This window comes from Micropterus salmoides, unplaced genomic scaffold (genome assembly GCF_014851395.1).
Source record: "Micropterus salmoides isolate LMB-PRFRI ecotype aquatic unplaced genomic scaffold, ASM1485139v1 Ms_hic_scaffold_20, whole genome shotgun sequence".
In the NCBI taxonomy this organism is placed as follows: Eukaryota; Metazoa; Chordata; class Actinopteri; order Centrarchiformes; family Centrarchidae; genus Micropterus; species Micropterus salmoides.
The window spans coordinates 19,468,438-19,493,665 of NW_024041151.1; the positions used below are offsets into that span (position 1 = coordinate 19,468,438).

The 25,228-nt window shown below is 40.3% G+C and overlaps 1 protein-coding gene across 1 annotated transcript; it reads right to left on the minus strand.

Moving 5' to 3' along the window:
- atp2a2b (ATPase sarcoplasmic/endoplasmic reticulum Ca2+ transporting 2b) lies at positions 1-24,751 on the minus strand. The gene is made up of 23 exons (XM_038732990.1): positions 24,117-24,751; positions 23,825-23,842; positions 23,630-23,712; positions 21,361-21,465; positions 18,596-18,734; positions 10,141-10,221; positions 9,265-9,350; positions 8,804-8,959; positions 8,540-8,681; positions 8,115-8,281; positions 5,382-5,470; positions 5,059-5,161; positions 4,782-4,913; positions 4,524-4,643; positions 4,019-4,237; positions 3,772-3,895; positions 3,401-3,612; positions 2,965-3,185; positions 2,654-2,856; positions 2,402-2,487; positions 2,167-2,300; positions 1,822-1,939; positions 1-1,675 (listed from the first exon to the last, which is right to left on the minus strand). Exons 1-23 carry the CDS (start codon positions 24,232-24,234, stop codon positions 1,403-1,405), a joined length of 3,129 nt encoding a protein of 1,042 aa, XP_038588918.1. The 5' UTR covers positions 24,235-24,751; the 3' UTR covers positions 1-1,402.
- Between the last annotated feature and the right edge of the window lie 477 nt (positions 24,752-25,228).

Genomic DNA, 25,228 nt, shown 5'->3' on the forward strand with positions numbered 1-25,228 from the left:
TTCATGTTTGAAATGATTTGTATTCAAGTATTATATGCACATACAAAAAACACTGGATATGAATGTTGATACCCATTGGCCTAGTATTAAATAAAGACAGAAAACACTTTGATTCAAAGGGTTTGAGTGTATTTTTCCTTGGAGTAAAAAAACAACATTTATGGTTCTTATTTGCAATCCAAGTTCATTTGGAGTACTATTATTTTATTAGTATTTTTTTTCTGAAGACTTTAATATTACTGTCCTTTGAATCAAACGCCATGGAGATAGTAATTAACATACATCATCCCCACTCAGTTCTGTCTCTAAAGCAAAACACAAAAAAGTTAATGAATGTCAAAAATCAATACAAACAATATATCCTTAAAAATGTTAAGAGGGAAGGAAAAATTTGTTCCGTTTTCTGCACAAGCAAAAAAGCGCACACCTCAAATGTTATGCTTTAGCAAGACTGTTTAGGGAAAGCGTCTAGAGATGAGAGAAAAAAAACTTTATCATATTGAGGTAGCTGTGCTCTGCCCAGTGCAGAAAAACTGGCTTATTTTCAAATCATTATAGTAAAAAAAAAAATACATCCATGAAGATAATTTATACTCTAACATTGGGGGACACACAATTAAATTAGAAATGAGAAACCACATATAGTTCATGCTTGGTCACAGGACATGCGGCTTTTGTTTTTCAAGATATTTTTCTCTTTTCTTTAAGCAGAGCATTCAAATGTTCACTCCCAAACCTTTCCTCGTCCTCGTCTGCCACAGAGCTTGTCCTCTCTGAAAGAGTTCTGAGTTTATACTGAAGACACAATGGTAAACATTAGAAAATAAATCAAGGCGGTATATGTCTAAGCCACGCTGGTCAAAAAATGTATAAAGCCCAAAAAACAAAAACAAACTGTTGCATAAAATTCATTCTCTGTACAGACCAATGGATTTCTGATATCTTAACTTTCTTTTCATGTGGAGGGAAGCTAAACAAAACAATCTGCTGTTACTGTAGTGACAAATGCTATTCCCAAAAATTATTAAAAGTATAAACCTTCTAGGCAATATTGACATGAAGAAAAAAAAAAATGGCAACAGTATATTTTCTTTCAAACCAGCAACAGGGCTATGGGAGTGATGGTCTTCTAACACTAACAAGCATTCAAAGTCTCACCCATTTCTCAAATCCTATCCCGACTCAAACCAGTGACTTATCAATTTTATATTATTTGTTATTTCATGTGTTAAAGTTGGTCCTTCTCACACACACACGGTAATACACACACTAACTCTACAAACACGCACACACGCTAGCTTTGCACATGTAGGAAGGCAGAGAGGGAAGAGGGAGAGGAAGGGAAGTGATGGTGGTAGGAGGGGGGAGGGAAATGGAAAAGTCGAGGTTGTGCTCAAGTCAGTCAGGACCAGAACATGTCGGCCATGTTAGTGTCGGAGCTGTAGATCCAGAGGACCAAGGGGAGGGATACGGCCACAAAGGGCCAGGAGATGCCCTCCATGCATGCAGACAGGATGCAGCCTTTGGAGCCGGCAGGCTTCTCCAGCTCTTTACCGGGCTCCAGGTAGTTCCTGGCGGCAAACTTGAGAAACTCGTCCAGTAGAATGACAGGCAGGGAGATCTTGAGCACCATCAGCCATTGTGTCAGGTTCAGAGGTGTGATCTGGAAGATGATCTGAAAAAAAGCACACATGACAAAAGTTAAACCACGGTTCAGTCGGCATGGTAACACATTCCCGTTTTGTACCATGACAAAACTACTTTCATTTAACAGTATCACATTCTGCCTGACTCGCTAAAAAAAAAAAAAAAATCTCTCACTGGAAGGGGCTCCACATAGAGGATGAGGAAGTGGAGAGACATGGAAAGGCAGATGGCTCCCAGAAGCCACACGTTATCCCAGGGAGGCATCCTCAGCAGAGACTGGTTCTCTGACACACTGAGAAACACAAACAAAGACAAATGGACATGTTTGTTAAAAACTCACAACTTAAGAGCTAGAAATACTGTAATGGATATTTATTGTCCCAGATAAAACAAAGGGTTTCTGTTAAACTGAAAACATTGGTCCCACAGAGCATTATCTGGGGAAATAATTACTAAAAGACATGTTGGCCTTGCTAAGTTATTGAGTCACACGTGGGAAGATGCATTGCTCAAACTAACCTGTTCAGGGCATTGCACATTTCAATGGTGACCAGCACAGACAGGGCCATGGTCATTGGGTAAGGGGACTCAAACACCTTACAGTCCAGACCCTGGAAGTCTGGATTCTCTGGACTACACTGCAGGAAGTGGCTCTATGGAGTGGTAGAGGGAGAAAAGAAATACAGATTAACGCTAACAGCAGAATAAATGAAATTTCTGTGCGGTCAATTAGCAGGATAGTAGTTGTTCATACCAGCTGGTAAAAGGTGATCCTTGGACCATCCTCCGCAGCAACAAACCACCAGGCAGCAGCACCGACAGTGGCAGCACCCACATAACCTGGTAAGGCAAATCAAAAAGATGTCACTCACACATGCACATAATTGCCACAGATGCCTACCTACATTACCTCTAAATCCTGCTCCTGTGGCAGATTTTTGATTTGAGTTCACTTGGCAAAGAACGGAAACGCTAATCGAGAGTGTCACATGCACCAACGACTTACATCCAATGGCTAAGTATCTGAAGAAGAGCCACCCGGAGATGAGGGGTTCCCGGGCGTTGCGTGGCGGCTTGCTCATGATGTCCAAGTCTGGTGGGTTGAAGCCCAAAGCAGTGGCAGGCAAACCATCGGTCACCAGGTTGACCCAGAGCAGCTGGACAGGGATAAGGGCTTCAGGGAACCCCAGAGCTGCAGTCAGGAAGATACTACACACAAACGAAGCATAATTATGAAAAATAAAGGGTTAAATAAATTGTTTGACATTAAGGTGTGGAGTGTGTGTATTTCAGAGGGACTGAGTGAGCCATCCTTACCAGACAACTTCGCCCACATTTGAAGAGATGAGGTATCTGATGAACTGCTTCATGTTGTTGTAAATGGCTCTGCCTTCCTCGACTGCAGCTACAATGGTGGAAAAGTTGTCATCGGCCAGCACCATCTCAGAGGCAGTCTTGGCCACAGCTGTGCCTGAACCCATGGCAATACCAATTTCAGCCTTCTTCAGAGCAGGAGCGTCGTTTACTCCATCACCAGTCTGAATGGGTAATGAAAAACAGGAAAGGAAAATATAAAGGGAAACCACTTTTTATAATGAATTTCAGTATTTTACAGTGTATGAGAAATATTTCACTTGGATCACTGAATCTTATCTGGTTTAATTTCAAGATTTGAAAAGAATTGTGCGCGGCTAAATAAAGTAGAAAACTAATAAATGGTAGACAACAAAGTTTTATTAGGCCTTTTTCTTACCATAGCAGTAATTTCATCATAGGACTGCAAAAACTCAACAATCTTGGATTTATGTGAAGGCTCAACACGGGCAAAGCAGCGGGCCTTGACCACAGCTTCTCTTTGTGCAGCAGGCGACAGATCATCAAACTCTCGGCCAGTGTATGCCATGCTGGAAACATCATCGTCCTCTCCAAAAATACCAATACGTCTGCAGATAGCCACTGCCGTCCCTAAGACACATAAGAGCATGCAAGTTAGTATGCAAAACTATATTTGAGCATCCTCATTGCGTATGTAGTGCTAGATGTGCGCATATAAGACTGCAACATTGCAAAAATAAAAACAAATCTTTATTTACTCTCTAAGCAGATGTGACTTTCTCTACATACCCTTGTTGTCTCCAGTGATCATAATTACTCTGATGCCTGCAAGACGGCAGAGTCTAATAGAGGCTGCCACCTCTGCCCTGGGAGGATCCAGCATGCCCACACAGCCAACAAATGTCAGATCAGTCTGGATGATAAATATATGCAACATTCAGATTATTTTGCTTATTCTTACTTACAGCTGCAACAATGAAAGTGAGAAACGCTTCAGAAGAATCCAGCGACCAAATCAATCCGTCCCAGCTCTCACCTCGTATTCAATAAAGCGGGTGGAGTCCTCTAAAGCCAGGTCATCTTTTCTCATGTGGCTGTCTCGGGTGGCCAGAGCCAGACAGCGCAGGGTGTCCTTGCCAGTTCCATATTCCCTGATCACAGACATGAGTTTTTCCTTGATGCCAGGGGTCAAGGGCACCTTGTTACTGCCTACACGGATGTGTGTGCACCTGTCAATCACTCCCTCAGGTGCGCCCTACGAGCAGAAACAGACAAGAGAAAGTGGATGCAAAGAAAAGGACGGAATAATCTCCAAGTTAAATATTTTCTAAACCTTTTATTTAGTAACATTTATAGGAAACCAATTTCCTAAATTTAATTTAATCTAAAAGCTCATTATAGTACTACCATGCTAACAAAAGGCATTTATTTTAATAGCATGGATAGACATCCAGAAAATCTAGTGACACCAGTAATGTTTTTTTATGTCAACCCTGGACAATTCAAACCGTACAGTCATTCTCAATTTGTATATTTCTTACCTTTACAAACATCTTGCCAACAGAGGATCGGGCCTTATTGGCAGTGCAGTACACAGACATGGACTTTCTGTCTCGGGAAAACTCCAAGGTGAACTCTTTCTTCATCAGCTGCTTGATCACCTAAAGATGTGACAAAGCACAAATGCAATTGTCTTGTATCAGTTTCTGCATTTAGTTTGTTTCACTGTATTTGACTAAAGTACAGGAAACTGCAAAAACATGCAAGGAAACAACTTTGAAGAACTCAGGGTTACATACAGAATTACAGGCGTTGGCTCTCTCGACCTTGGACAGGCCTCTGACATCTGTATCAAACACGTTCATCTTCTCCACCAGGCATGTGAGCGCCGTCTCTGTGGCCTCACCTACCTTCTCATACACACCTTTGGTCTGGACACGCACAGACAAAAGTGAAAAAATAAATAAAACACATCAGCAGAAAACATCACCAAATATGCAAGGCATTGTCAACAGAGTCACATTGGGGGTGAAGGATAATGTGCCAATTAACTTGCAAAAAAGATTAAATGCAAACCTCATTATAGTCCAACGAGGAATCATTACACAGAGCACAGATAGAAGCCAGCTCCACCAAGGCGTCATACTGGGAACATTTGACTGGTTTGCCGTCATTGAACCTAAACAGAAACCCAGATGTAGACAGAAAGTTTCAAATCACCAATTGTGCTGATTTTATGAAAAACATAGGGGTTTGTATTTGTAACATGTTGAGACCCACATGGTGTAAATCAAAGTGATTTCACCTTAACTCAGAAAGATCGCGTCCAAGTAGTGTAACAGATTTATTTTGTTACATAACATTAACATCATTTGCTGAGTATGAGACTGAATACTCACACTTCTCCCTCCGGGGCATATGTGGAGCCAGTAATGGTGAATTCCTTTACAGAACAGTGATCACCCTCTGCCCGATCAATGATAAACATCTAGAAACACAAACATTTTAGATGCAAACTATTATTACTCAATACTCAGGCAAAAAATCCCAGACAAGAGTTTCAACAATGTGTTTGTATCACATTTTAAGTGCCAAAAAAAAAAAGATTCTGATAGACACATCATCCAGCAGGTGGCAGCAGACTACCATCCACAGGAAAGAAACCTGAGTTCAAAACATAGAACAGAAGATGATAATAACAATAATAATAATAATAATGAAATGCTGAGCCAAAGCAGACACTAAGCACTCTGGTGGGGAGGCTCAATAAATGAGAATTCCTTTGTGCAGTCACATATGAATATACTTTATAAAAGTCAATCACTCTGAGGTGGAAACAGTTTGACCTTGAGTATCCATATCTTTTGGTAAGCAGACTGGATACAGTGTCTGGTTTATTGAGGATCCTCATAAAATCAATTATATTTTTTTCAATTGAAGGTACAATAGAGCCCTCAAAAAACTTGGCATCTCATAAATTTTTCCCCATGTCAAAATATAAGATACTGTTTATTTTTCCAAGACAGAGATATTTTGATTTAAGCAACCAAGATTACAAAAAGCAGTGACGTCAGTGGTGGTCAGACCGTAAACACAAGAGCAAGTAAGGAATTCAATTTTATTACTATCCTATTCAGACAGGGTGGTTTGGATGCTGCTGATGTGTCAAGCATAAGCATCTCTGTCAGTGACTATCAAACAGCCAGGAATAGTATCATGTGGTTTCCAAAATTAGGCCTTTCAAAATTGCTAAACATAATTTTGGCTTTGGAATCGTTCAAGATGAGCAGGGCTAGAAGAGATGGGGGGGGGGGGGGGATCTTTCAACACAAGGTCAGTTATGCAACTCTACTGCTCGCTCTGCTGCAAGTGACTAACAACTGCATACTGATCAGCATGTTGCTGAACAAGAAGGGGGAGGAGAGTGGAATGAGGAGGGAAGAAAAGACGAGGGAAACAGACGACCTGCAAGATAAAGGGCTGAGGAATAGAACTGAAAAAGATGGATGGATGAAGCAGGGGGGAACAAATGAGCTAGGAAGCAACACTAAAGGAGAAATCATGTCCACTTTGTAAGACTAATATACTCAGTAAATACAGCAAATAAGTTATAAAGCAGAAGTAGAGAAGCCAAGTAAGAAAATAAATACACAATGCGTACTTTTGAATGGTATTTCAGCTCTGTATAACCAAGTCCTTCGATATCTGTTATTAGCCATTCAGCGTCTACTGTGCTTAGTGCTCAATAAATCTCTACTGTCAGCATAAGGGGTTGATTTATTGCTCAGTACAAATTTACACTTGAAAAGTTCTCAGATGTCAGCGAAGTAACCAGCCCTTGCTTTTTCCATGTATGGCAACGGTTGTAAAATTCATATATTGGACTTTTTCTTCCAGTTTGAAATGACCAATTCCATTTGCCCTGCAGACTTCACCGCTAACCATTCTGTTTCCCTGGGCAGGATGTACATTGCCGTCAGCGTAACATGGTACCTAAAAATTAGGTCAGGGTCTAGAAAATGTTAGGAGACAAAACATTTAAGATGGATCACTCCAGTTTAATCACTGGCAGCTTCAGCTCTAGAGGGCCCACTGTGTCTTCTGTTAAAATACTATGGTGTGCTACTTAAATATTTTCCCCGATGCAATCCTATTCTATGGTTTAAAAAGAACACTAATTTCACTCACTTGGCCCATTCGCAATTAACCTTCAATCAACACATTCAGTGAGAACAAGCGGGAAGCTTCCTGTCTGAGACGTGAATCCAATGCGAAGCCCCATAAACCTGCATTCTATTGAACGGCCAGCAGGGGGCGACTCTTCTGGTTGCAAAAAGAAGTCTGGTTCCATTAGAAATATTGGCAAAATTACCCTACTTCTGCAAAAACTCAATATGGTGGCGCCCTATCGGCCAAAGTTGAGGCTTCAAAACGGAAGTCCACAAATCAACGAGTGACGTCACGATGACTACGTCCACTTCTTTTGTACAATCTATGAGTGAGCCCCATTGAGCATGTCCTGTCACTGAGTGCTCATTTATCATATCACACATTTGCTGGCAGGGGTTTTAGCTAGTGTTCCCCAGCGTGGGCTAATTATGAAAGAACTGTCAGAGTGATCTGGTAGTCCAGTAGTTACACTGGTTACTATGAAACCAGTGTAAATGTACATAAGCTAACAATGTCCGTTAAGGTTAATGAGACAACATTTGATGACCGCTTTCAAAAGCAACAAATAGTCTGTTAGGTAAATATGGGAAATCGTGGAGTAACTACAGGATTTCTGATTCAGTTAAATCGAACGCATACAAAACCTTAGAACAGAACCTGTTTGAACATTAATCAGGTCAAGATGTAATAGCAGGTGTTCTTTAACATTATATATTATTATTTTCTGTCTCTTTTTCATGGAATTGTGTATCTTACCATAATTTGTTGTAGCTGTGAATTGGTGCTTAAGATCTTATTCTAATGGCAAAATTCTGACTTGTTAAAGCAAAGTAATTACAATCAATGCAATTCTATTCTGTCCAGATGGTGCTGTGTTCATATCAGATATATGATGATACTTGACATTCACAAAACAATACACAATCAATCTTTTGCGCTGCCACTGTTCACTCTTCTCTTACCCTGCACACAGACATCTGATTGGTAGTCAGTGTGCCAGTCTTGTCAGAGCAGATGACAGATGTACAGCCAAGGGTCTCCACAGAGGGCAAACTGCGGACAATGGCATTCTTCTTGGCCATGCGGCGTGTTCCTAGAGCCAGGCAAGTAGTGATGACAGCAGGCAGGCCTGGAGAGAAATGGCAACAGAACCACAGAGGGGAAAAAAGGAGAATTAAGACATACAGGTGAGGAGATAATGGTTACAGAAATAAATGGAGACGGCCATTTATATTAATTTATTTCCTCAAGTGATGAAAATACCATGTAATGTTTTTCCGTGTATCATGAAGTATTAAAAAACAGAACATAAGGCACAGCACTGGAACCTCTCAGAGCAACAAGCATGTCAGGGACATGGCTGCATGTGTCTACCTCTCCAGCTTACCCTCAGGGATAGCAGCAACTGCCAGAGCCACAGCAATCTTGAAGTAGTAGACAGCTCCTCGAATCCAGGAGCCTCCATGGACAGGATCATTGAAATGTCCAATATTGATCATCCACACAGCAATGCAGATCAGAGTAATAACCTTGAATTATACAACATCAGTTTAAATGTAAAGATCATATTAAGTGCAATCAATTAACCATAACTGAACTATGCAAGTACAAAAAGGGAAAAATGAGAGGATAGGGAGGCTTAACAAATTACCTTGGATAGTTGCTGTCCGAACTCATCCAGCTTCTGCTGCAGTGGTGTGCGCTCCTGCTCTGTTGATGCCATCTCGTCTCGGATTTTGCCAATCTCTGTGTTGCCACCTGTGGCTACCACCACACCAACAGCTTTACCAGCAGCAATGTTGGTCCCCTGTGGAGTAGTGAAAAGCACACGTAAGACAACAAAACATATAAACAACTTCTGGCCATAGGGGTAAAACTAGTTTAACAACTATTCTGAGACATGTGTCAGAAAGATACAAAGAGGATTCCACTTGTAACAATTGTCAACATGGAACAAATGTTAATACTCTAACTTCAGTGCAAGCTGGCATGAAGACAAACGTGACAATTTAGTTTGTAGACAAACAGAATGGAAAGAGTAAACTCCGACGGTTCAGACAGTTGCTGTTAATGTACTACCATCAATCTAAAATGGTCTTGTGAGTCACTCACAGAAAAGAGCATGTTCTTCTTGTCCTGGTTGACAGCACGTGGGTCAGGCACTGGGTCAGTGTGCTTGATCACAGACACAGACTCTCCTGCAGGAAGAGGCAACAAAGGACATGAAAAAGGGAAGCAGTGAGAGTTTCTACACAGAAGAGCAACAATTCAGTTGTGACGCTTGTTTGACATTTTGGGCAGATATGTGTGGAAGAGGCTTTGCAGCTGACTGAGCAGGCCTGACAATTGCAAACTGCACTGCCTCTGCTTTTCAAACCCCATATCTGATGTGTGCTTGCACCGTGTGTAATCAACAGGACAAGGTCTGCACTGTTCTGATAGAGTAAGGCAGGGAGCATCTGACAAGCGGTATGGCCATGAATGGGGAAGGGAAGCAAGGAGAAAAATAGCTGAAACACTAAAATATCCCATGGAATTTGCTACCAATTAAGGCAGCAAAGCAAGACAAGAGCCTTAAGGACTTAATTCACATAACCCTCTTCTTCCGTGCATTACACATCCTTCAATTTTCTCCCCTTCTAATCTTTTCCATCTACATCGCTGTCTAATTATCCATCCACGGATTCATCCATTTACTTTTTCTTCCCCCCACATCACACTTCTTTCTGTTTTGGTATTGACTGAGCAGCCATAACAACAGGGTGTAATGAGGGCATGTGCGTCAAAAAGGAGGAGGAAATCGCTTATTCTTGCTCTGTCAGTGCTGATCAAAAGAGGTAAGTAGGTTGCAGAGACAGGGCAAGAAATGTTCTACAAATGTGTTACCTACACACGAACCAGAACATGTATAAACCAGTGCAATTGGTGAGGAAACAAAGACACAAACAGGTGACAACAAGGTGCTCAACAATTTAGAAATGATTTTACCTGTAAGAATTGATTGGTCTACCCTTAGCGTGGTTGACTTGATGGATGTAAGCCTGATGTCGGCAGGCACTTTATCACCAACTGTGAACAAAAACAACAAAGCACAGGAGACACTTAAGTAACTGTTCACAATTTTAAAGCATCTGTAAATGGCACCATGGATGAATACTGAAAAATTAAAAGCAATAAAGGCAGATGAGTGGTGTTCAGATTTGATGAAATACTGTATCAAGCCATGTAAATGTCATACATATAAAAAGACGACACTAAATTTACAGTGTTTAATCATGAAAAAAAAGAGAATAAATTTTAAGATAAATACAATAAACAAGCAAAAATTACCACACACAGACAAGTCTTAGAAATAACGTCAAATGACATGTAATCCCAGCCCATGCTCCTTGGGAGTAAGAAAATAATCACACTCAAGTTATTTGTTGGCTGAGGCGAAAAATTATTAATGTTCCACTCATCTCCTACACAAGACGCAAATAGATTGCTGCTCTTTCTTTCCACTAACACATGGTTTTAGCAATCCCCAGTATAACAAATGTAAAAATATAAGTATACACTAAATTCCTAGTTTCCTCTGCAGGCAGATAAGTACCATTAAAGCCACTGACACTTATTAGCTTTGCTTAGAAGGGCATCAAACTGTTTGATTCCCTTGTAGGATTTCATGTGCAGTCTGGGAAGATAAAAACTGCAGCTGATAATGAAACTTTGTGGTCTGATTGAAACAAACAAAAAAAAAGTATGTTAAAATTCAACCTTGTTCTGCATTCAGATGCACATCTGCTTTCAAGTGATATTTGAGTTCACGATTACAAAGCACATCTATGGATGGGACTGGAATTATAAACATGTAATGAACCGTGATGAAGAATCAAAATATCTAACCTCAGAAAATGTCTTTAAAAAGGAGACGTAAAGTAAAGTCTTGTAACTTATGTTCCCTGTATAATACTTTCCTATTACAGTGAGAGACCCCATAGCACCCAAGCACAATGCCAATGTTGCAAAAAAGTTAAATATATTACTTTCAGCTTACAGAAAGACATCACACAGCTTGAAAGGGTGCAAGTAAAGACAAAATATAAAGCAATGACCCAGAGGCCTTTAAGAGATCCCTCTGTGGACAGTGGTGACAGACGTGTAAACCATCCCTTGGGCCTCTGCAGTGCCCTTCTGAGTAGAGAGGAAGAGAGGGGGAAGGAGGAGAGGAGAGAATGGAAGAGGGATTAGATGAGTCCAGCAAAACACACGTCCAAAAATGGGAAAACTATTTTGATCAGTTGCAAACGTACTGCTGGATGAGGGGGAGGGGAAAATGATAAAAACGTCTGTTTTAAACAAGGAGAACCCGCTCGTTGTCATAAGAGTTGAAATAGAAACAGTGTGGTGTGTCCTTGTATGAAGACTGTTCATTCATTCCCACAATTCTCATGAATTTGTGACATATTTAAGCCACTAACACAGACAATCAAGTGAGGAAATTCTACTCAAGTACTTAGTAGCCAACAAAACACATCACTGCAGTGTTTTGCATTTTGCTTACACTATACAATAATCCAAAAATCTATGTTATTACTGTAAATGCAAAACATGTGGTAATGCTGAGCTCATGGTGAGTGATAACACTCCTGGACTGTACCAGTTGCACTACCAAATTTGGTCCTTCGCTTGACTAGAGGCTGTCAAAACCACTTCATCACCACCTGCGTGCCTTCAGACCAGATCCCTCTTAACTGACAGGAGATGGTGAAGGAGATGAACGACGTATAGCACGAGGGAGGACGTAAAGGAGACCAGAAACTACAGTCGCTGGGAATATTTTAAGACTCAAAGCCCTGTGGGAAGGCTCCTACAAAAAGTCACTAATTACAAAACCTTCTATGCTTGACGTAATATAAGTGAAACGCCCCCCCTATTCACCACCCATTTTTGTATACTCAGAATAAGGTCACATCAAGTAGAATAGCCCACTTTCACAGGCAATGAGAGTAGTTTGGCAGGAAGGAGACATTATAAGACCTATTCATTATTAAGGCTTTTTAAATTGAACCCTTTCAATAACAAACCAAGACCTATGTTTGTAATCTTAATTTCCACAAGTATACTGTGTTCACTGTCATGACAAACCTATTTCCTGTGAGGATAATTAACCCATTACGTTTCAATGAGGAAATAATGCATTGCTATGTGTGTGGCAATAACAATCAGATACTAGACAGATAAACATCCTGCCATTAGCAATGCCTCTGAAATTATGCTTGCTGTTTATTAATGTTGCTACAAGTCATTTTGGCACACAATGAATAGTTATTTTTCAATTATGCAACACTTTGCTGCAGTGAACCTCACTTTGCAGCTGCTTCAACTTAAAGAGTGAACCAGCTATCTTTCCTTTCATCTGACATCACAAGTGCTTTTTTAAGCGTCAATCTTTCTGGGAAAGAGCGGACAGCCTCTGGGGCAGGGCCCTTTCTTTCTCCCATGTGAACAAAAGGATTTTATTTGTGCTATCTGTTCCCTAGAGTGAGGGACAAATGTCAGTCTGCATACACTTTAGTGATAAAACCCCATGAGTGTCATTTTTATACCCTATCCAGGGTCTGTATCCCCACCTTTCCCCTCTTACACTAACCATGATTGACACCACTACCCATGTGACTGATACCACCAGTATTGACACTTGTGATGAACCTTAGGAAACACTGCAGAAACAAGTCTTTCGGATTTGAATTATAGTGCAGATTACACAGCACCCAACTATTCATCATGGGGGGTCCAGTGAAACTTGAAAGGCCTTATGGGGTTTTGTATATTTTCTCTCCCAGTGACAGGGGGATCCCTGATGTGCTAGCACGCAAGCTTGCAGCCTTCTGGGAGCTTTCATAAGTCCTCTTACTCTCAGGGGACTCTTCCATTTCTCTTATGAATGGAAAAAAATCACAAGACCATATCTTATCGTACACAAACACACATGACACTGTGCATCCCATATCATTTCTGTGTGCTCTAAATGAGCAGGCAAAAGGAAAAAAGCAGAGAGCTTAGACAAGTGGAATAGAGTCAGCAGAGGACGGACAGAAACAAATAGCTTGGATGATGACAATAGACAGACTCTCCTACACTCTTAACCACAAGAGAGGTAATCTGGCCATGTGGCCATCTGGAGAAAAAATTATTTATCAAATTGAATCTCTAACGTTTCTAAATGTAACATCCTGTCTTGCTGTCTCCTTCCACCCAGGGCAGGACGACATTAATGGTTAAGATAAAACTACAAGCTAGGAAGAACATAATGGACCAGTCTCCCATACAAAACACATCTGAGTTACATATAGCCAGCAAGAAATAATTGGGGCAGAGAAAGAAAGGACATTTTATTGCACATGATGTTGCTACAAGGGTCAAGGTCATCACTTTGGCAACAAACCAAAGAAAGCAAAGAACGTCTTGTCCAATAAGGAATTGCATGGTAAAAACAAAAGAGACCAAAAAGGCAAAGAACTGTCACTATTACCTCAGTAGAGTGCTGGCAGTAAATAAAACCATTACACTCATTTTAATGAGAAACACTCTAGAGAACAAACAGTGTATGAATGTCTTAACTGAGGGACAGTGAGTCATTGTGATGTGGGAAACAACTGCAGCAACTAAAGGCATAACTGAAAACAAATAGGCAATGTGAAACCATCCTGTAAAATCAGGTGATGTGAAAAAACTGTAAAATTTGAAGGATTTCCAGGATTATGCAGAATTTCTTTCCAATTAACAGTCAAGTTTTCTGCTGCCTAGTGATGGGCTCAATGCTATCAATAAAAGTGTATTTTTTTGCGTGAGGTGGTGAAGTAAGTTTTTTGTATTGAAACTTTTGTAGTTACCAGGATCTCAAATTAGCACCCGCCAAATTCAGATAAATTGTTGCCAGTAACCGTAAAATCCTCAGGCCATCCGCCACTTTTGCAGACAGGGAAAAAACAAAACAGAAAGATACATGTAGCGTAGGTTAGCATATTGCAGTGATAGGCGTCAAACAACACACACACACACACACACACACCCTGTGAACTGTGAGTTTTGTATTGAGCACATATTGACTGGACAACACAGTGTTCAAGTTTGTGCTTTATGTTTCTTGTCGTCTGTTGGCACCTTTGAAATACCTGGTTGTCCGTGATTGTTGGTGGACTGATGTCATGTACTGAAAGACATTGGGTCCTGTAATGTATGTTGTGTGAGTATACTGAACATTGAACGGCAACATTATTTTCATTAAAGGATACCTAAACAAGCTGAATGTTCCTTTATTGAGCAAATCTATTTCAAAAGTGGCAGACAGAAAATAATAATTTCAGGCACTGTTAGTGTATTCTTGCACTTCTTACATATTACCGTTGTTTGTTGTACATCGGATATTTTGTATCCAGACCACTTCCACACTATTGAAGTCGATCCCCTTTATGAAACAAATGCCTCCACCATGGAGCGGGCAGCAATGTTACTTTAGCCATGCTTGTTGTTGCTGTGTATAACGATATGACATCATATCAACAATATTGCCATTATCCTGAGATGTTTTTATCATATTAAAAATAATACCAATATATTATAAATGGTATGATACCGCACACCCCTACTTACCACACATTTTTACTAGCATCATTGTTAGCTACTGGTGTAACATACACCTAATATGTGAATTAGGCTAACTATAGGTTTGCTACAGCTAAATTCAAAGTCAACAGGAGAGGACTTTTGCTTAAATATAGCAGAATCAGAATTCACCAAAGGCCACCATATTGATATCTTGTCTAAAAATATTTTCTCCAAGAAGTGATTGAGCTAGGTGACTGGTGCTAGCTAGATCCTTACTGATTAAGCTGGAAGCACAGAACTTTGACAATGATGCAAAAAGGGGGCAGGTGTGATACCCTATTTATACTGCGGTAAAACAAACTGTTTACAAAACATAGCCAAAACAGTGAACTGTGACAAGTAAGCAGTCACTGAAGGAAAACCCTGTTTCAGAAGAAATTCTTTGCTAGCCAGTAAGACGAGAAGCTGATGCTCCCGGGAGAATAAGGGGGTAATTCCACAAACCAGTTAACAATTTCTCTGACTGAGCATCCAAGCTTGTGATGGCAAAATTATCACAGCTCGAGAATCTAAAAGTACTCAAAGGATATAAACCACATGCCTGGCCTGACAAGACACTTCCAGCCGGGCATTACACTCAAATCATCAACCCTCACGCAGCAATTCGCTGGTCGAGTAGTTTGTGTCCCTGCCGCGGCTATCACAAACACACAGCTTTTTGGCAAAGTAAACGCAACTGTGGTAGCTTTTGTAGATAGTGCTCATTTCAGTTTGTGACAAATCCATACTGTGCAACTTAAGTCTGTTAATCAATTCCACCCTCATTACGTTACTGTATATATATAAAGCATGCAGACCAGCTTGTGTGATTCAGCTACTGTCCCACTAAAACATTAAAGTTGGCAGGTTGAATGATCTATATGACTCCGAAACAGTTGCAGCAACATAAATAATGGTTCTACTCAGATTATACCATAAAAGTGGTTTCAAGAAAGTACAGCAGTCCGTGCTGAGATCTACTCCTGGTAGGTAGGATCAAGATAAGGAGGCTAGTGGCCACATAATCAATGAGATTGTACAGCTGAGACATTAACTGAGCACCATCTGAAGCTGTATCAGGAATTGAACAGCAGCTGCTGACGGTGTCGCCAAGCACTTACGTTAGCTAGCATACTACTGTTGACAGATATTAAAACTGACTGTTCCAATCTCACCTCCAGCTCTCGCTGAAGAACAGACAACCCATGATGACTGAGTCTCCCCACAAATGTTCTCCTCTAGACCTGTGCCTTCTGCTTTTGTTTTTTTACTACAGCAAGTTGTAGCACGTCAGTCTCCATTTTGTTTACATCTGCTTCCCCATGAGATCACGTGAGGTGGTGCATTGCTCCCTCTGGCACAAGAATCTTAATTTCCTGTAGTGCGTGATGTGCCATTATTTTCAAATCTTGCAACGTGTGCATGTTTGAGATTACAGAGGAGAACATCTGGGAAGTTTTTCCTTACAGTTTCATTTAATTTTATATAACGTGTTTCAGAAAACTGACATTTCCCTAGATGTACTGCAGTTGCAGTTAAAAGCAACAGTCACTATAAACTATCTAGCAATTATCTAAGTTTGTTTACAGTTTTGACCAAACTGATGCCTCAAGTCTTTGTTTAAAAAATAAATAAATAAAAAGAGTGCACTATTATACAGGATACCTTTAGCCAATATAAACAAATCAATTCTGCGTGTACGCTCTAAAAACTGTAATACAGGTCGATATGAGAATTAATGATCATTTTAGCTCACTCAAGTTAGATTAGTTATGTCAGTACAAACATGTGCCACAGAATGTAATATAACGAATAATGAAAGACACTGCAACCACACTGAGTCAATCCACAGCCCTTTCTTTTAGCATCTGACAAGATTATACACAAACAGTAAAGAAATGGGATGTTACATAATTAACAGAAACACAGGGAGAAGGAAAGAAAGACAACCAAAGAAAGGTAACAAGACAGATAAAAGACAGAAAGAGGCCCACTGGGAAAAACTCATCAGTAAGAAAACACAGAATACAAGAGAAATGAGGAACAGTTGCGCAAAAAGCACAAATACATGTGGCCATCTCCAAGCTGAGGTTAGCCAAGAAAAGATGATACTGAGGAACAGACTGGACCTCTACTCTTGGATTGCATAACTGCTTTACTTACTCGGTACAACCATTATTCTGAAATTGCCTGGGGGGGTGGATTACAGGATGAGGGATCAGCTGTGTGTGACTGTGTGTTTAAAATTGTAGAGTGTACGTCATAACACTGTTCATGATGTTTACAGAATAGATGCCCAATGTTATCCGTACATCTCTGACAGTCACCAATAGTATCTGTGTTAAATTTCATCCAGCAATTTATCACCTATTTGTTTTTTTGATAAAGAAAAAAAAATAAAGCACCAGTACCAAGCAGATAGGCCGCACTTTATCAGATCAAACAAATGGAACATTTTTGCTTAATCATTTGAAACCTCAGCCATGCTTATTCAGAGAACAATCTTTGCTGACATAAACTAGGCAAATCAGAAACTGAAAAACTGGTCATGTGACAATTTCACAATCAACTTTACAAGACCAATACAGACCAGCCAACAGAAATGTATGCTCTTCTGTTAGAAAAGCACGGTGGAGTCTCACAAGAGGCCAATATGAACAAATTAAATACATTTCTTATTGCTATAAACTACATAATACCATGTTAATTACCCATCGTTTGCAACCTACGAAGGTCAAGAATAAATGGCAAAAATACAGAGATTCAAGGCAGTAACCTATAAAAAGTCCAAATTTCCTTTATATTGAGTATATTATGAGTGACTTTTCCATTTCATTTTGTTGTTGACCTTCCTTTTTTCTGTCTTGATGATTTACAAGTAAGTGCAAAGTGTTAGAAAGCATCCCTTGAGTGTAGGGCCCTGTGAAATCTGTGTAAATTATTTGCCAGATTATTTTTTTTTTACAATTTAAAACACATTTTGCATCATAAAGAGTGTGCAATCAACAATTTAATAATATAAAAAATTTAATCAATATTAAATAATTTAACGAATCGTGCAAATATAGAAGTATTCAAATGTATGTGCAATTATTTATAGTGACAATTCACAATGAATGCATTCCAACAGTAGGATGTTAAAATACTATTTAATACGGGACATTCACAATCAATTTTTACACCACTGGTACCAGCTCAACTCGACCCTACTAAACTCGCTTTTGTCCCGCTGTCCTCTGTTTTCCATTGCAGATTGTTGTCCCTCAATGTAGCTGGTCGTCATAGAAACACCGCACACAACTGCCGCGATGTATGGTTTACTGCGACACACACCCGTGACACACACACATACCAGCGGCCTCTTAATTTAAAATATTTAATCGTTTCAACATTAACAACACAATAGCAGTGCAAAAATCTTACAGCTATGTTTTCCTCTGCCGTTGTTGCTGGAGTTGTCTGCTGCGTTGGCTAAAGTGGTCTGAGTGATACTGGGACCAGAGTGGTCTGTGAGCTGACTGTCCGGCCAGCTTGTTAGCAGCGGTTTCCTTTTTTGGTGAAGCGATCGCTCATGTTTTTCTACACCTTTTGACTAAATGCCTCTTCATTTCCTAGTGTGGTAGCTCTCGCTTTCCATGAATTTTAGGCCGTTTGACTTTCCCAGGGGTCTCTCAATGAAGATACAGGTGTTTGTTCTGGCGTACCTGTTCAGCCAGCCTATGCACTACGCTAAAGGTGCGACAACAGCACTTTTGTGCACGCTGGAGACACTGGGTAGAGCATAAACAAAGCTTAATACTTTTAATCTTACCCGCCACCTCCACGATGTCCCCGGGAACAATGTCCCTGGCCTTGATTCTCTGGACACTCTTCCTATCCTGGCGGTACACCTTCCCCATCTCTGGCTCATACTCCTTAAGTGCTTCAATGGCATTTTCTGCATTTCGCTCCTGAATAGTAGAAACAGGGGGCGGGAAAATGAATAGAGTAATTTTCACACAAACACCAAACATGTCACAGTAACTGGACAGAAAGTCAAATGACTCCTCAGATATGCTGGTGCAGCTAGAGCACTGTAATTCAAAATAGACTGATGAGAGTCAAATCTTTACATAACCAAAGCGACTAATAAGAAATGAACTAAGTGCACATACACCAGTGGTCTAGGGTAGAAAGTGAAGCAGAATTATGTAAACACTGGGACATGTTGTAAAAGGCTGAACAAAATTAAGTACCATTTGACCAAAACACTTCACATTTTTCTTTTCATATTCTTAACAACACACCATATAGCTTTTCTATAAAAAAAAAAATGACTGCCACTGTGACTACAATGACATTCTTACTTCAGTTTCCCCAAATGTTCCCTTCTTGCCTGCTCAGTTCCTTCCTTATCATTCTTCACTTGCACTTTTCTGTTAGTGCTGACTTTACCTTGTCTGAATGATTGTTCCCAGATTGGACAGTTTAGTGGCAGCGCCCAGCCTGGCTGGCTGGCAGGCAGCTCTTAACAAGACATGGCAAGACGGAGCAATCCGAGTACACTGACTGTGGTGCGCGTTACAAAACTCACTTGTAAACATACTAACTGAACTAATTTGAAAGTTAGTAGTTATAAAGTTATAGACTCTTTCAATTATTTCTAAAAAAGATTTTTTTCCTATAACCTATAAAGAAAATACAGTTGTACCGGCAGAGATTGAGTAGTCTAGCGCACAGAATCTGTTGCCATGGTTACTACTCACAGAGAGCCTAGCGTTTACTTGCGGAGCGCTTATCTGCCTTTCTGTTCACATGTGGAGCAAAGTGTAGCTCCCCCCTTAGGCTCGTTCCGATTGGCTCGGCGATTTTAACTAACTCACTATCAGAACTAAGATGACAAAAAAGTCTCTAGAATCTGCACCCCATCTGTTTCCCCATTCATTGATTTATTTGTGGCGACATGACACGCCTCAATATCAACGCTGATCGCCACATATACTATTAGATAGGTGTAAAATCATAATTCATTGCGGAGCTGCCCGCAGCGCATAGATTCGCTCAGCACCTCCACTTGCTCTCTCTTTCTTTCACAAATGGAAACGGAGCTCTGTGTTTATAGAAAAACTAAAGCATTCAAGTAAACTAAGAAGTTAGTCTATCTATTTTCTTAACAACACTGTCAATGTCAAGAGACCCACATTCAAATAAGTTAGCAAGTAAGCATGAAGGAGCCTAGCTAAGTAGCCATGATTAGACGATATGAATATAGAAAAGATCGCCAAACCCTATCCCCCATCTGAAAAGACCTTAATGGGTATTGTTCTTCAAATGAGTTATTTACATTTGCACAAGCAACACACTTTGGATCTGTGACAAGAGTAAGAGAAATAGGAGTTTTCAAGACCTACAGCTACTGATCTTCACCACTGGCTTCAGGGGGGGTTCTCTACTCTGTAGATATTAACCACACACTATGATTCAGGGGTTCCCCTACTTCTCCTTCAGATATTTATAAATCTGTTTACATGCAAGGTCTTTCTTAAAAGTTATCTAACAGGAGTGTCAGTTTACCTATCCATCATTTCTGACTTCAAGGAATGCCGTTTTTCCTTTTAGAAAGGCTGCCAGTGGGAAAAAAAAGATAATTAATTTTTCTGTGTCCAGACGAGTGCCTCCTTCTACGACCATTGCTGCCTTTGCTTCCTGTCTATAATTAAGGTGTATGTTGACAAATCAATACTGCTTTTCAAAAGGAACCGACACAGTAAATCCTGGGGGAAAGCAAAGACTCAGCAGGCACATATAAACACAAAGGCAGATTAATAGCTCCTCACAAGCGCAATTAAAACTGCTTTTTTTTCTCATTTTACTCCTTTAGACTAACTGTTGCCCTGCACAGTCAAAGGGCAAGAGCTAGAGTTTCCCTGAAAAGATGGGTTAATGAATGAGGACCAATATATAGCAAGTAACGAAGAAGTGGAGCAGGTTTCTGGAGTGACTTACACAAGAAGAAGTGTATCAGATTGGTGCGTGTTTACCCTTAAGGACCAATAGAATGTGTGCTGTATCCTTGACTTTCTTGTTCTTTCATAATAAAAATTTTATTATAAGCTTTTTCATTCCATGTTTCCTTTCATGGCATTAGTTTCCTTCTTCAGAAAGACTCGATGCTTGTACATTCCAAGCACGCTGCAGAGATGCATATTTTCTTTTTTTTGATCACGTTTTTCAGTTCAATTTGTTGTTTGAACCTTCAGTTTTATGCCCCAACTATTCACCCAATATCATAACATATGTTTGCTATGAGGAACAACTGGCAGGGCAGAGTCAGGTAGCAAAATTCCACTGTTCCTCATCTTTCCAGCATTAAAGGTACACCACCTGCCATCACACTTATTTAGCACATTTGGACAAAACCTCCAAAGTTACTTTCTAACAGCAGCTCATTGAACTATCCACTGTTAGGTGATCATTTTAAACTGGCAAAAAAACCCCATTTATATCCATTTAGTCATAACAGTACATAAACCCTTGCTTTTAATAATACATTTTAATATTCTATACTTGTAGTTAATGTAAATGTGATGTGTTTACCTGCCAGACTCCTACAATGGCATTTGCTATGAGAATAAGTAGGATAACAAAAGGCTCCACAAAGGCCGTAACGGTTTCTTCTCCCTCTTCAAACCAGGCCAGGACCTACACACAAAACAGAGAAAAAGAAATGAACAGTAATTACAGATACTGTGACCATTGACGTTATAGGATTAACTGCACAGGACAACCACTGTAGGGGGAGTGGTGCAGTGGCACATAGTGTGTTACACGGAAGGTAAGGAGACACGGACCAGAGTGAGCGAAAGTGTGACAGACTAACCCCCCCATCAGCATAGCAGCCATATGGAGCTAGTTGTCAACAATAACCAGCCACGTGGAGTGCTGTCAGATTCAGTGCTCAAAACACAGAGTCCGCTGGAGCTTTGAACCTCACTAGAAGCACATTAGTGGCCCTGAAAAAAGTTTCTGTGTGGTACCTGAGCTAGCAGCTCAGAGAAGCTGAGAGGTTCTCCTGTGTATGTGTATCTGTGGGAGGTGTCAGTATGTTGCAGTAGCCCTGTTGTTTATCATGGGATAATCATCAAGGGTATGAATGCAGTCCTGTGGTTCATTGCTGTCAAATACTATATATCAAAATACTAAGTAGAGGGTTAGCAAAAGCCAGCATCAACTCCTGTGAATGATGCATCTCATATATAATGTAAATGAGTTTTGTAAATGTTTCATCACAATATAGTAATGTATAATTTAGTTCAAAAATCACATTTAAGTGTGCAGTACCTCTATAAGTATCTAACAATCTAACAACAATTAATTATTCATTATAAATATAAAGCCAGTTTCTGCCAGTACTGCAGAAACTGGGCCACGTGTGTTAGAAAGTCATGACAGGGAGACTGGGAGTGTAGTAACTACTTTTTCCTCCTTTAGAATCTGTGCAAGGACTTAAGTGTGTCAAACAAAATGCCAACATCCCCCCAATCATCTATTTCAATCTGTTTAAGCATCAGATGTAAGTTTCAATTTTAAGTGTCTTTCAAACAATGATGCACCTTTCAGTTCATCAGAAAATTAGTTGTATAAATGTTTGTATACAACTTTGTAATCTAAATTTTATGCTGAAATAAATGTGTCTGCATGTGCTTGTGTGATTGAGAGCGAGCTGTGTACTAGAGGCGGTGGTTTATTAGCCTTGTATCCATAGCTGGCTGTCATCGCCTTGCCTTGGTGACGGACAATATTCTCATCCAGTAGGCCTACAGCCAATCCTAGTAGAAGTAGTGCCACAGGATAATAACACTGTGTCACTAAACTACACTGGGAATTGCCACTCAGTGGTAACAAGAACACAAGCACAAGTTATGTCTGTTCGTTTAAAGAACATTCCTACTGGACATCAATGTGTTTTAGGCATCGCTACAGTGCAGTGGCATGTTCACACTAAGACAATATCATCAGAGACACAGGGACCTTTCAAGTGCCTTTCACTTCCACTGTTTAACAGTTCAACTCAAAGCATACTGTTAATTTCAACAACATTCAAAATTATCATCAAGTGACATTACTGTCTGTTCCCAGACTAACATCAAATATCAGTGTTTCTTTTTGACACCAGACAACATCTCCCTGAAACAACAGGCTCAAAAAGGCTGCAATAACTTATGACTTCCTTCAGGAGCAAATGCCTGTATGTACCTTAAGACAGAATCGGGAAACAAAAAATGGTCATCTGGGTTGTGTCACCAGACAGATTCTGGGCGTCCTTCATCTTCACTTGAACAGCATTCTTGCTAAGCTGTGATCTGCACTGAATCAATCAGAAAGGAACTATATACACTTACTTACGTAGAATGACAGAGCTGTGCTGAGCAAAGAAAAAAAACAAAACACTAAACTTGTGACTGATTGGGTTTAAGAAAGATGGTGGTGGAGATGAACATAGTTCAACTTACAGAACACCATGTTATATATTATACTATAGACTATATTAATTCTCCCTAAACACTGGATATTCTCTCAGAGAAAACAAAGCATGCTCTTGTAGTTAAGATCACAGCCTGAATTACCCTCTCACTGCTAAAATACCCAATCTTTACGAGTGTCACAACCTGCTTGAAGACTTTAACTACCACTAATCTTGATGACATTGTAAAGGAGGCATAACACTTGACTGTACACAAGTGTCCAAGTCAAATGTGAGAAATTTCATTTATTTTACTAAGACAGCTCTATCTGGTCCACACTGGCTGAATGAACACTGAACAAACCACATGTATAGTTAACAAAACATGTGAGTTATACTTACAAAGGATATGCAGGCAGCAAGCAAAAGGATCCTCACAAGCAAATCTTCAAACTGTTCAACCACTAGTTCCCAAAGAGATTTACCTAGGAAAAAAAAGTTAAAATTTAAAAAATGAAAGCTAATTTTTCCCCTTTCACTGAAAACATGATAACATATGCAAGTGACTCCGTGCACTATAGGGATTGGTCCACTCACCCTCCTCAGCTGGCAATTCTGCAGGTCATCCCATTGAGACCGCAGACAAAAGAGAGATGGACAAGCAGTTAGTTAAATGTCAGCACTTGTACAAAATAATAGAATACTGCTGGTAGCATTAGTGAAGTAAAATTAGAGATACACAGCGCATGTTTCACAGAAGTGATCCAGTATTTCAACATACAGATGGTGACGTCAACAACCTTCCTTTATGTTCGGCATGCAGCCGTTACAAACCGGGAGCGATAAGTTAATACACACGAAAAAGAGGATAAACTAACCAGCTTCTTACCGTTTGGTCCATATCGTTCCCGTTGTTTCTTCACTTGCTCTAAACTCAGGCCCGTGCTTTCATTCACGTTAAAAAAGCTGTAAACTTCTTCAACCGTCTTTGTGTGTGCGTTGTCCATGGTGAACGGCCACTTGAGGACGCCGCTTGTTTCGCCCTGTTGGTCCCAACCTCAAACCTGTCACGGCTCTCTCCCCGTTTGACGTCACCTCGGCACTTAAAAAAAATACTTTAAAATATTAGAGCGGGGCGACCTGTACCGGTTAATTGGCTATAGTACAAGACAGCGTAGCGGGCAGGTATCTGGCGAAGAGTGGACAACTTAGCGTCTCCTGAGCTAACCGCCAGCTAATACAGGCTACAGCTAGCTAACTGTTGGGCTCCTTTGACTCCGCTTGAATTCGCCGGCTGTGCTCCGCTAGCGTTCCTGTGAGACCACGAACGAATTACTCATATCAACACCGTAGTCTCAGTTTCGCGTTTCAGTATCTCCCCCTTCTTTTAAAACAGCGAATTCCTGAACAACTCCGTTCAGACAAATAATTTAAACATGTGCTTAAGTGCTCTTTTCTCTCCCGTTCTCCGTGCGTGTTGCGGAATCACCAGTATCCTCGTCGGCACCAATCGCGTTGGTCCGCTGCAGTTCTCGCGTGTGTCGAATGCAGTGTTCAGTGTCCGCATGTGGAATCAGCTCATTGGTTGGAGACACCGGAAATCCTACGACCGACTTTCCACTGGTTGTTCTCAGTTTGTGGCATGAGGAGATACATCTCCAATGATTTGGCATTCTGGCATTTCTCCCAGTAAGTAGGGGAGTTTCTGTGTGTCTGATTTAAATTAAATTTGAATTCAGGATATATATGCAAAATGTTTGGGAAGTGTTTATCTCGTAAGGTTTTATATTTAGGACATGAGGTGGGAAAGTGTAGCTCAATCTCTACCTGGTCTCTGTTGCACTGGAAGCAGAGTCTCTCCGCTTCTGGTAGCCAGCTCTGTATATCATCCTGTGAAGAATGCACTTTAAAGATTTGAAATGTAGGCTATGTATGTTGACTGCTGTTGTGGTTTTTACTTATAAAGGAAAGCTTGTATTTTTTCACTGTATTTGTCCAAGC